The 12645-nt window shown below is 32.5% G+C and overlaps 2 protein-coding genes across 3 annotated transcripts; one reads left to right on the top strand and one right to left on the bottom strand.

Moving 5' to 3' along the window:
• Nucleotides 1-1769: 1769 nt before the first annotated feature.
• LOC106718430 (isocitrate dehydrogenase [NADP] cytoplasmic) lies at nucleotides 1770-4935 on the bottom strand. Of its 2 annotated transcripts, none has more exons than XM_014512509.2 (2): nucleotides 4837-4935; nucleotides 1770-3151 (listed from the first exon to the last, which is right to left on the bottom strand). In XM_014512509.2, the coding sequence occupies exon 2, from the start codon at nucleotides 3141-3143 to the stop codon at nucleotides 1917-1919; it is 1227 nt and encodes a 408-aa protein (XP_014367995.2). In that variant the 5' UTR covers nucleotides 3144-3151; nucleotides 4837-4935; the 3' UTR covers nucleotides 1770-1916. The 2 variants fall into 2 exon arrangements, with proteins under 2 accessions (XP_014367995.2, XP_045542774.1); XM_045686818.1 differs by lacking the exon at nucleotides 4837-4935 and adding an exon at nucleotides 4382-4431.
• Nucleotides 4936-6235: 1300 nt separating this feature from the next.
• On the top strand, nucleotides 6236-11520 carry LOC106718466. The gene is made up of 9 exons (XM_045686943.1): nucleotides 6236-6458; nucleotides 6625-6828; nucleotides 7023-7091; nucleotides 7229-7363; nucleotides 7910-8113; nucleotides 8426-8566; nucleotides 8643-9398; nucleotides 9729-9958; nucleotides 10809-11520. Exons 1-9 carry the CDS (start codon nucleotides 6315-6317, stop codon nucleotides 11437-11439), a joined length of 2514 nt encoding a protein of 837 aa, XP_045542899.1. The 5' UTR covers nucleotides 6236-6314; the 3' UTR covers nucleotides 11440-11520.
• The last annotated feature ends 1125 nt before the right edge of the window (nucleotides 11521-12645 follow it).

Genomic DNA, 12645 nt, shown 5'->3' with positions numbered 1-12645 from the left:
GCTATTTATTTCAGTCCTAAAAGTAGAGTCGTTATTTTTTTTCTATTTTTAACTGGGTAACGCAATTTTATTCTCAGGTACAAAAGGAGTAATTTCACAAATATTTGAACGTTCCTTTAAATGAAGAAATGTAACCTGTAAAAACGTAACTAAATGACTTTCCCGGTACAGATAATATACATACCCTTTTTAAAGGTAACAATTTATAATAACTATGTAATGTAATAATAATAAATGTAATATAATAACAAATTACGTCAAAACAAAGCTTCTAGGTATATTTTCCCAATGAAACTGTGAATATACAATGCTGTCGCCTTCTACTACAATTGCTCTTCGCCTCTCCGCTACACATAGCGTTGCCAGGGGTCCGGATAAAGCCGGATTTAGGTAGGCTTTTTGATTGCGTGTCCGGCCAAAATAAACGGTGTCCGGGTTGTCCGGCTTTTTACATTTCGCAAACGAGAGTGGCCGAGCGCCGGCGACGAGAGTTGACTGATGGTCGAGTCCGGCCTTCCTACCCAAATGTCCAGCAAAAATGGCTGGTCTATCCGGTTATTAGGTTTGGCGACCTGGAAACCCTAGCTACACAAAGGCTGGAATCGTATCTATATTTCTATTGATTGTTGAAGACAATCAAAATTAGCAGTACCACTATATTTTTCGTGATGGTATTTTAGATAAAATGTGTATGTGGAAAATACAATTTGATTATATTTGATTGATCGCTAAATTATTTCAGTCTATTATTATAGTCTAAGATCCCGCTGCAGGATTGGTGTGCTCATCGACTTTTTGTTTAAAACCAAATTTTTATGTTTATTTATAGTTAAGAGAATATATATTTACTAGGGTGCCTATCAAAATTTGGCCGCCATTATTTTTAAAAAAAATATTTTTAATTGATTTTTGGTAAAAAAATTCGTTTATTTATTTTTTAAATAAAATAACGTCTAAATAACGGTAATTAATATCAAGATTCTAAAAAATCACGGTTGCCGTTGCGCACCTGGCCGCACCTCTTTGCAGCCAGGTGTAAACAGGTATGATTTCGATAAATTTATACGTTTATAACCTATTTTTATTAATTATATGTCAAATTAAAGCTAATTTTTTTCTATTAATTATCATATAAAGTTGCTCAATTAAATCTGGCCGCAAATAAGGGTTGCTGGCTGTTAAAGATAATAAATATTTAAGGTAGAGTGAAAGAGAGTTAGCGCGTAACATCATTTGTCAGACGAGGACAGCGATTGCCGGCTGTGCGACGCTTTTAAGCCATTGCGCATGTGTCGAATGAAATTTTTGAATAATACTTTCGCAATAAAATTTTCTTTTACTTAAGTCACCTTGGTTTTATTTTTTTAATTAATATTAAATATCGACGTTCTAATTAGCAAATTATCTAACTCCTTCCACACTCACACCAATCCTGCAGCGGGATCTTAGACTATTACGTCAGATTCAGCCGACCAAATTCACATTACCAGAAACAACTACTGTTTATCAATGCGGTGAATGAATATCAATTTAAAACGACCTTGTGTTAACCAATGCGATAGTGCTGATTACACAGCACCTCGCTGTTATACTTTTTACTGTTATCTAACCACTCAAATATATTTACTTTGAAAACACATAAACGTGCATGTTATGGATAAAAATTTTAAGTCATGTAATACGAAGTTATTTTGTGTCTGATACATTGTCACTTGGCTATACTTCTTTCAATTTTAACAAATTCTTTAAAAAAAATAGACAAAAAAAAAAACACTGAGTATTGTTTATTAATACTTTTATAAACAAATGACATACAATGAAAATCCCTCAAAATCCTTGCACCATATAAAATTGATTAAATATATTAAGTAAATAAAAAATTATATTCATAAATTACTTTTGTGACATGTTACGAGTCATTTCCCCAAACTTTTCTTAAGGTTTTCAGCCAATTTGTCCATAAATTCAAAGGTTTCGCAATAATCCGATCTCTTCACATTATTCATACCCTTGATGCATATAGCAAGATCCTTTGTCATAATTCCAGATTCAATGGTATTGATACAAACACTTTCCAAAGTTTCGGCAAACTTCTTTAATTCATCATTGTTATCAAGCTTAGCTCTGTGCAAGAGACCTTTAGTCCAAGCAAATATAGAGGCAATTGGATTGGTCGAGGTTTCCTTGCCTTGCTGGTAGAAGCGATAATGTCTAGTTACAGTACCATGGGCTGCTTCAGCTTCTACAGTTTTGCCATCCGGACATATCAGAACTGATGTCATCAGACCCAAAGAACCATAACCCTGAGCCACCGAATCAGATTGGACATCTCCATCATAATTCTTGCAAGCCCAAACAAATCCACCTTCAGACTTCATGGCATAAGCAACCATATCATCAATAAGCCTGTGTTCATACCAGATACCCGCAGCCTCGAATTGTGCTTTGTACTCATTGTCATAAATTTCTTGGAAGATATCCTTGAAACGACCATCATACTTCTTGAGAATAGTATTCTTGGTACTCAGGTAAAGAGGATATTTTCTACCTAAAGCATATTTAAATGAAGAGTGAGCAAAGTCAACAATGGAAGCATCAGTATTGAACATTCCAAGAGCAACTCCAGCACCCTTGAAATCATTTACCACATGTTTAATGGGCTCCCCAGATGGTGGAGTCCAGATAAGCTCCAGTTTACCTTCACCGGGAACAACAAAGTCTGTTGCTTTGTATTGATCAGCATGTGCATGACGACCAATAATAATTGGTTTCTCCCACCCAGTTACAAGACGAGGAATGTTTTTGCAGATAATAGCTTCCCTGAAAACAGTTCCACCGAGAATGTTCCTAATTGTTCCATTAGGACTTTTCCACATTTTCTTTAGCTTAAACTCCTCAACCCTCTTTTCGTCAGGGGTGATTGTTGCACATTTGATCCCAACATTATATTTTTTAATAGCATTGGCACAATCAATGGTTACTTGGTCTTCAGTCTTGTCACGGTATTCAATACCTAAGTCATAGGTATGTAATTCTATGTCCAAAAAGGGCAAAATCAATTTATCCTTAATAAGATCCCAAATGATTCTTGTCATTTCATCTCCAAGCACATCAACAACTGGACCTACCTTGATTTTCGACATATTGGAATCTGTAAAAAAAAATTAAAGTACATTTCTTATTCATAATTATTTAATGAAAATAAATATTACTATTTTGCAATCAATTCTCAGTACAATTTTTTTATTTCTGATTAAGTATTTTGTACTGTTTAAAATTTTTTTTATTCTTACACTTCCGTATTCAAACGTAACACTCAATAGATTTTAAAATAACAAATAAGTAACTAATCCGACGTAGTAAAACTTAGGCATATATTATGATTAATTTTGAATACAGTTGAGGTCAAAGTCAAAACTTTTGTTAAAGCAAACAGCCTTGGCAAGAAGTAGTGTACTTTGGATCAATAATTGTTTTTTTTAGTTCTTGTAATCATTTTAGAAGAAACAATATTAACAAAAATTTTAATACAAAATTATATAATTTTAGTTAATTATATAATTTTAGTTAATTATATAATTTTTCGTATCTTAAACCTTTTTAAATAATAAAATTAATGTAAAGAAAAACATATAGAAAGGCGAAATGTTATCTTTATGCACATTCTCTCCTCTGTCCATTTATGGACCATCCCTTATTTGAGATGTGTATGGACAACAATTGGTATTTCAAGCGAAATAGAGAAGTAAAAGAGATAGCCATGTTTTTGTAAAACAGAGGCTCATAGTTAGCAAGCATACTCTGATTAAATGCCATTCAAATAATGTTTTTTAATATGTATTCTGTTTTTACTTTTCTTTATTCCATAAATGAATTAAGATATATACACTACATAAATTGAAAACGGCATTATTATGTATGTAAATTTTTAAAACTAAAACATTTTAATCCAGCTTTTTGATAATAGCTCACATAATAGATAGAAGATATTACTAGATCAATGACCCATATAGTTATCACAAAATTGACAATTGCAGAGGAGTGTCAGATGTCAACATAATAATGATGTAACAGTATGCAAAAACATTGATCTCTATAGATATACGATGGATAGGTCACTGCTTGGAAATGACAGCTTTAGCTTGGTTCTGATTTAAAAGTTACTATAGGCTAATTCTATCTATATCATTAGTTCCAACACTGCTACCAAACACTACATTCAATGCCAAAATAGCGAAAATCAAATAGGCACAAAACAGCTTTATTAAATACATTGCAAATAATATATGCTGAGTAATAACTATTAAAATAATTCCAAACAAACAGGCTAGTTTAAAAAAAAAAAACATTTCCGAACGTTGTAATTTTCTTTTTGATTCACCTTTTAACTTTCTACCCAATACTGTATACTTTTTCACTGCTTAATTCACCATTAGGTGAATACAATGAATGATAGTGATGTTTTTACTAAATCTTGTCAAACTTGTTCGTAGTACAAAGTTCAAAATTTATTCACCAACATATTTTACAATTTTAGAAATCAGAAATCATGATGTGACAGAATTATACTTCGATCACGTAGTATTATTAACATAATATGAAATTATTGATTATAACATGTAGTTATAAAATCATAAGGTCTATACATATTATATTCGATCCATACTTAAATAGGTAATTCCAAATAACAAAAATACAAGTAGAAAATACAAGGATAAAATATATGACTTCTACATATTTAATATCCTAAAGTTAATTACTGCCTATCTAGTTAATTTAATTCTTGTTACAACAAAGTTAATCAAAATTTATTTTACTTTATTACATTTCATTTACCTATGAACAAACCGCGTCACCACTTCTAAAACCACTTGATGAAAGTAATTGAAAATTGATATTTATTGAATGTAAATTAGGGATGGGTGTTGATTCAACGAACCAGTTGAATCAATCGTTAACCACCCTTCTGCGTTTCAACCGTTGACCGTTTTAAATTTTTCTAGTTGTAATTGTATTTAACATAGATTTACTAATGAATCACTGGTCCTCTATTTTTCTCCACCGATCTTCGGGTCTTTATTCATTGAATGTATAATTTAACCAGTTGTCAAAATCAACTAGTTTTTCGACATATTGAAAAAATGAAAATTAACCGTTTCGTTTCGTTGACTCCAAAACCGTCAACGACCCATCCCTAACGCAAATGAAAACATAAACATGACTTTTATGGTTCAATGACTCAATGACGTCAACGACAGTGACAGATACTAAAACAGATCAGATTTCTATTTCAAGAGTTTTTTTTTAATTTTGCATCGTGTGGTTTGCACATTTCAAGACTTATAGCATATATGTAGGTTAAGACTAGCGATAAATAGAAGTTTTTTAGCAAAATGTACAGATTTTTTTTTTTATGCAAGACTAGCGGTCGCCCGCGACTCTGTACGCGCGAAATTTAAAAGGAAAGTTAATTAGTGGTCTATGTATTTTTACAAGCTAGTTGTACATCTGTGCCAAATCACCATCACCAGATATGTGCAAGTTGCATGTGTTCATCAGTATTTTTTCCTTCATCGTTAGAATGTCGCATAAATGTACATATGCATATGTAAATCGAAAAAACACACTTGCAGATACAATTGCTTAATCCCTAAACTACCAACGCTCCTTAAAAAAATAAGCGACATTAAATTTTTATGCAATGTTATGTTTTAATAATTGTATTTTCATTTCAAAATGTTTGAGCAGGAAATTATTTGACATGGACATGTACTCTTTGTAAATTTCAATGTGGTCAATGGGCCTAGCACGAATGTTTGTAAAAATCGCCATCGGATCGTCATCGATAAAATTTGTAAAACTATGTGCAGGTGCAGCGTCCCTTGAGCGTCCCTATCGGGCGCGAAGTACATCAAAAATCTCATATCAATTTTGACATAATTGACGAACGAAGGCCCTTGTCGCAGTTTTTCGTACTAGGTCCACCGACTTATTTGTCATGTTTTTTTGTGTAGTAAGTTAGGTCAGGTTTTCAGTAGGTTTTGGTAATCTTTTGGATTGTCAAATGTCAACATCTTGTCATTACGATCTAGGAATCTATGGCCATTTATGAAAAGTTGACTTGAAAATTGATGTTGAAGTTGAAGGTTGAAAATTTAACATCCTTGTTCGTTGTTTTATTTATTCTTTTAAATTCTGAATAAAATAAGATGTTACTGCTATGGGATACTATTTAAAACATTACATTAATCATGGTTTATTAAAAATTAAGGTGAAAATAGCTTAGTATTGTTACTTTATGTCACTAATTCGAAATGGTGATTCAGAAGACTTGGAGTAATGTTGATGTAGCAAATAATGCTACCCCTACAGAAAATCAGCCAGCTAGTTCATGGAATTTTCAGGCTCCTGTTAAAGCATTAACTAATCGAGCAAATTCAACAAGTAATATGCAAACGGTATGTATAAAAAGCTTATTTACATATTGTTCAAATTGGTAAGTTTTAGAGTAGCAATTTACTTGATAATTTTTTTATCCCATATTATCTCAAAATAAAAATTCTTTTTTATTGCGATTCTAGCTAGATTATTAATTTTTAATGAAGATGAATGTGCATTTTCCAGAAACAACCAATAACTCGACAAATTGCAATTAACACCTTAGCCACCATGCACAGGCGCTTTAGTCTGCCTGGTCCTGTACAGCCACATTCAAGGCCTATTGCTGAGTTCCGTGCTAGTGCTAATAAATCATTAGATATGCTTAGGCAAACCATCCAGTCAGCTGTTACTAGAGAGATAGATCAGGTCATTAAGAAGTATTTAGAGGTATGTATTAAAGGAACATATGGAGAACAATCCTACAATTACTATCCACTATTTACCAAATCAAAAACTACTGTGAGCAAATAACTTTAATTATTTATTTTTACTTTGATATCCATTAATTGTTGGTGCAACTGACTAGTCTTTTGTTTTTTTTTATCAAATTAAAATTTATTTATTTTCTTCATTTGTTGCAGAAATTTTTTGTCCCTGCAGTTAACAATATAAGATTAAACTTGGGAGACGAATCTGTTAGTGAAGATCAGGTAAGCATCTTGAAATAATTAATATTTTAAAACATATAGACAGGACATTTCCTAATCATTTCTGCTTTTAGTTCAAAGCTGTAAATAAATTTCATTGCCACTTCTGTCTGTTTTTTAAGTTTACAAAACTTTTGTAGGTGAGAGCAGTATGTCGGGCAATGTTAGATGCTACCAGACTGTTGTATACCACACCATCTCGTCCTGCAACCACAACTAATGATACATGTGAAAGTACTAATGAGACCGCTGATACAAGATTTACTAAGCAAACTGTAAGTAATTATAGAAAAATGTAATATAGAAGTTAAGATGGCCGCTTTCTCCTTTTATTCAGATCACCTTAATTTAACATTGTGAAGTGATTTACCTCTACCAATAGAGATGAGTCTTTCCATATTGCTATTACACGGATTGATTGTTCATCCTTGCACTAAATAATCCTATTGGTTAGTTGTTATAGTTAACACATTGTTGACCGGTCACAAGTTAACTCGTGTTTTTATGGCTGAACGTTGCTGACAGGCCACAAATAAACTCGTGATGCCCTTTTTTTTCGCATTGCTGTTGTTTTCTCTATCGGCGACCATACAGTACAATTGTTAGTCAGTATAACACATGCTGTATCTCTCGCTTAAAGGACCCGGCAAATCTTTTGTTGTAAAAATATTTAATAATTAAAAAAACGATGACGGACGTAATGAAGAATCTTTCAGTGAATCATATGCTGATTCTTCATCTGATTGATTTTCAGTAAAATTGCCGGTCAACAATGTGTTAAAATTAAAGTACATTTGTTTTAATTTGGAACCTATTTTCAGTTACAGAGTCAATTACAAATTAAAAGAAAAGAGCAAGATGTTGACTTGGATTTGAACAATAAATGTAAGAAGATTAAACAAGAACAAATTGTTGAGAATGCTGTATCTCCCCTGCCTGCTCAGTCCCTAAGAGATCCAGAGAAGTGGAATCCTGCCAGGCTAACTCAGGATACACTCTTTATAATGGGATCTCATGCTCATAAGGTAATGATAATAGACTAAAATGCATAATATTATGACATGATAAAGTAGCCATTTTTGAATAGTACTAGGCAAATGGGCTGCCATCTAAAATTGTGCATGACCGTTGCCACTTGCTATCTGCAATCCTTGTCTTGTCTTAAACTGCGCAAGGTAAGACAAGGATCTAAACACAATTTTATTAAATCTAAGCAGTTATTTACCTTAACTTAAAAATACTGTACTGCAATAAATTTATCTTTGTTTGTTTTTTTATATTTAATTGGGGTAATTAAAAATAATTATCAATAACATGTTATTGTACTGGGATTTTAGGTTTTGGGACTGGGTAATGCAAGAGGACGACTGTATACCAGACATTCTGGCTTACTCAGATACCCCGCAGATACTCTTGACAAGGAATGGATAGCCAGTCATAACTTAGTCAATGCTGTTGGTGGAAAAACTTATATAATGGTGAGTAAATTTAAAATTTAAAGCAGGGAAAATATTAGAAGTTACAAATAATTAATTGTTATTGATATAATTTCAGGTTTTAGAAGATATAGAAGAACTTGCAACCAGTGATACTTACAAGCATAGCTCTTTGCCTATGCTCGGTGAATTAACAGGATTTAAAGTGCCACCTTTTATGTTGAGAAAGATAAAAGCGTATGTTTTGAAGAAAATGCTAAGTGGTGATATTGGCAATGCCGATAGTCCTCAACCATCGACAAGTAATTCAACAAATCAAGAGGATAAATACAAAGTGGATGATATTAAGTTGGAGAGCCATGACAATTTCGATAGTAGTAATTTTAATGCCAGTGAATACATGACTAATCCAGATACAGGCAGAGAATATGCTGATGTTTCAAATATGCTTAAAGAAGATACAGATTTTGCTGATATTAAAGTTGAGGATATGGACGATATTAAAGTTGATAATTTCAAGGTTGAAGATTTGGATGCTATAAAAGTTGATACAATCAAAGTTGAAGATATTGATGTGAATGATATTAAAGTTGAAAATATTGACGATATAAATGTCGAAGGTATCAAAGTTGAGGATATAAAATTGGAGAATGAAGATGCATTTTCACTTTGTAAGCAAACAGATGATGTACAAAATCATTTAGTCGATGGTTTGCTCGAAGCGGACATAGAGTTTTTGAGTCGTAATTTAGGTAACATCGAAAGTGACGCGGATGCAAGGAAGACCATTGAAAAATTAACAGGAGCCAATCCAGACATGATCACTTTGGTTGGAGATGAATTCGATTTAGGAACTACACTCAACACAGATAATGTATTCACTTTTTAATATTTTGTAAAAGTTATTTTTTGAAATTACTTCTTTTTAATGGTAACAATGTACTAAAAGATTATTTTTATTAGTGATTATTCAATATGGTTAAGTAATATCTCATCATTTTACAACTAGAACTCTTCGAAGCCAATACTTCTGCAAATAAAGTTTTTATAAATATCAAAGCAAATTAAAAAAAAAACATTAAGAAGCAAAAGAAATTCATATTGTATAATTTCTTGTCACTGTTACAATAATGTGTGTGCACGAATCTATTCATAAAACAATTAAAAATTAATATCCTAATCTAATATGAATCTTGTTTTCCAGTTTGAGGGTAGACAGAACACAAAATGTATAACAGTGGCATCAACAACAAGTGGCATGGTACACAGTGTGCCAGTCGCGCACATCGCCACTCCGCGTATCTCGGGCAGCACTCTGCACTACTACACGAGCTCCGCAGGGCCACAGACTGCCTCACGGACTATACACCATCTGCCGCAAGCCACTGTCACTATACAGAGTATACCGGGGTCTACTTCGCAGATGATTCGTGGGTGAGTGCTTTTTTTAAGAAAAAAAAACTTGAGAGGTGTCAAGGGACACCCGGATGGAACGAAGTTCCTTTCGATTAATTAGTGAAGGAATCAATGTTTATTCTATGAATAAAAAACTTAAGTCTTCACAAGAAGTACATTTTATTTCTATGAATTTTCGTTATATATTGTCACGTCGTTGCCATGGTGAAGTAGCGCTCATTCGTCGTTAACATACTTACTATAGCAAAAAGTGTCGTGACAACTTTTCGTAAGAATTTTTTCCGTCTAGCCCCCTTTCACAACGCGTGATAAGGAACTTCGTTCCAAAATATATTGTTGTATTGTATTTTGTGATATATTACTTTACTAGCTGTCGCATGCGACTCCATCCACGAGGAATTAAAAAAAATACGTTTTAAGTAGCCAGTGTGTTTTGTTGAGCCGTTCCAGAGCTTCCTCCAAACAAACATCCATCCATCCATCTAAACCAGGGATTCGCAAAGTGGTCCCCTTAAAGCATTGCTAATTCTCACTCTGTCTTCTTCTATTGATCTAAGTCAGAATTAAAAATTGATCTTAAAAGTAGGTAATTTGGCCATGGGGGTCTGAGGTAACAGTTCATTTTGGAAAAGGGGTCACTTGTCCATAATAGTTTGGGGATCCCCTGATCTAAACGTTCGCATTTATAATATTAGTAAGATAGTATGATTACTAAGAAATCAGACGGTTCCTGTTTGTTGAGAGTAAAAGCGTCAGTACCCTCACTTGACGTTATCTTTAGTGGGATATATTGAGTATTCACTGCAGTATTTGTATTGAAAAATAATTTTCAAGTGTGGCTGTTATTTAAAAAAATTTACACTTGCAGATTACCTATCAACACGAAGACAGGAACAATCAGCACGGTCATGTCTCAAGGAACAGCTGGCACTATCATTGGTTTCGGTACTCGGTCATCGAACGCCACAGTACTCAGTACACCAGCTCAGTACATTAATGTATCATCAAAATCATTCCCAACTGGAAACATTCTACACAATGCTATCGTTTCAAGAAACATCGTGAACAGAAACAATGGGACTACAACTGTCTCATTCACCGCAGTACGAACACCAACGCATACGACCACATCAAAAATAAGTTCAGTGTTAACTAATTCTAGTGATTTTGATACTATATCTACTAAAGATATGATCGAAAATGCGACCAGTTCTTCGGTTATGTTGAAAAAAGTGCTTACTCTTGGTAGCTCTGGGGTGAGTAAATCTTTTGTAATGCATAACACCCAGAAAGTTCTGTCTACTGGTTTCGCTACTGGAGCGACTCCACCACCTAACGTAACTATAGTCAGTTCGGGTACTAGTGGTGGCATTTTGAATAATAATCTCAGTTCTCCTAATATAGTATGTCCCACATCTGGCAATTTGAGTGCCACTCATGCCACATTGTCGGCGTTGTTGGCTTCGAATGCCGACAGCGCTCAATGCACACAAAATTGACAGCAATATTATATTGCAGACTGATTGAATTGATCTCGTTTGTAATAATTTTAAATCAAGCTTGCTGTGAAAGTATCCAATATAGGCTTATCTCTTAACCTTTTTAAATATATTAGAAATTAGTTAAAGAAAAAATCATATTGGTATTGGTATGATTTTTTCCTTGGTATATATGACTACAGAACTAAATAATGGAGAGGATAGGAGAATTATCTTTAAACAAATCAAAAAGATAAACATTGGTTAGAAATACAAAGCTTTTTGATACAATTTTGTATCTCTTTTAAAGGTTGTAATCATGTCAAATTAAAATAACCGTATTTTAAGATTCCTCACTTCGTTTTAAGCATTAGCGTTAGCAAGTATTTGTGATTTGTCTTTGTATCTACCTCTTATGTTACCTGACTGATAATCTTTTTATAATTAGTGATTTAAAAAAAAATCAGTGTCACCTTTATGTTTTGTTTCTTGTTTTAATTCTCCATTTCCATTGTCGTAACACTTGTATTAATACAATTTTATCGTCTCTTTTGTTCGCTTTGACAAAGCAGAGAAGACACTGTTAGGAAAACTATATTATAACTAGTGAAAATTACTTAATTTTTAACTTTGCGTAAGATTTTTTTTTTCCAATATTGATAAGGTAATTGAAGGTTAATGAAAGACTAATAGAAAAATAATAATGGTGACACTAATTAAGTTAAAAATATTAAAGCTTTCCTATTGAAGGTTATGGTTGTGTTTCTTAGGCCAGGGTAATTTGTGACTGCATTAAATCAGTATTATTTACTTGATATATTTTTCTAAATATCTTATTCTAAATATTTTTCACTATTGGTTTTTTATCTTTTTAACATATTACTTGAATTTAAACGTTTAAATTTAGTATTAAATAAGTATATTTAAAAACTAAATAATATTAAAGTAAGTGAAAAAGTAGATGTTTTAACATTAAGAGTTACTCTTCAAAATTACATTGTTATTGGTAGAAACATTTAAAATCATTTAGAAATAATATTAAATTAATATTGAAAACGTTTCCCTAATACTCGAATTCTTTACCTCAATGTAAAATGATTTAATTACGGTATTTGAAATTGTTTAAATTTTACTAGAATTGAGTTATATTATAGTTTCAAGTATGTGATTGCATTTAGGTGTGTAATATTGATTATTATTTATTCTTATCGGAACTGTGGATAGTAA

Source organism: Papilio machaon, chromosome 4 (genome assembly GCF_912999745.1).
Source record: "Papilio machaon chromosome 4, ilPapMach1.1, whole genome shotgun sequence".
Classification (NCBI taxonomy): domain Eukaryota; kingdom Metazoa; phylum Arthropoda; class Insecta; order Lepidoptera; family Papilionidae; genus Papilio; species Papilio machaon.
This window is presented reverse-complemented; position numbering and strand designations above follow the sequence as displayed.

Coding starts and splice junctions, on each gene's coding strand:
- LOC106718430 (XM_014512509.2), bottom strand. CDS start 3,143: ATGTCGAAAATCAAGGTAGGTCCAGTTGTTGATGTGCTTGGAGATGAA.
- LOC106718466 (XM_045686943.1), top strand. CDS start 6,315: ATGGTGATTCAGAAGACTTGGAGTAATGTTGATGTAGCAAATAATGCT. Junction 9,399..9,728: donor CTACACTCAACACAGATAAT/GTATTCACTTTT, acceptor CTTGTTTTCCAG/TTTGAGGGTAGACAGAACAC. Junction 9,959..10,808: donor ACTTCGCAGATGATTCGTGG/GTGAGTGCTTTT, acceptor TTACACTTGCAG/ATTACCTATCAACACGAAGA.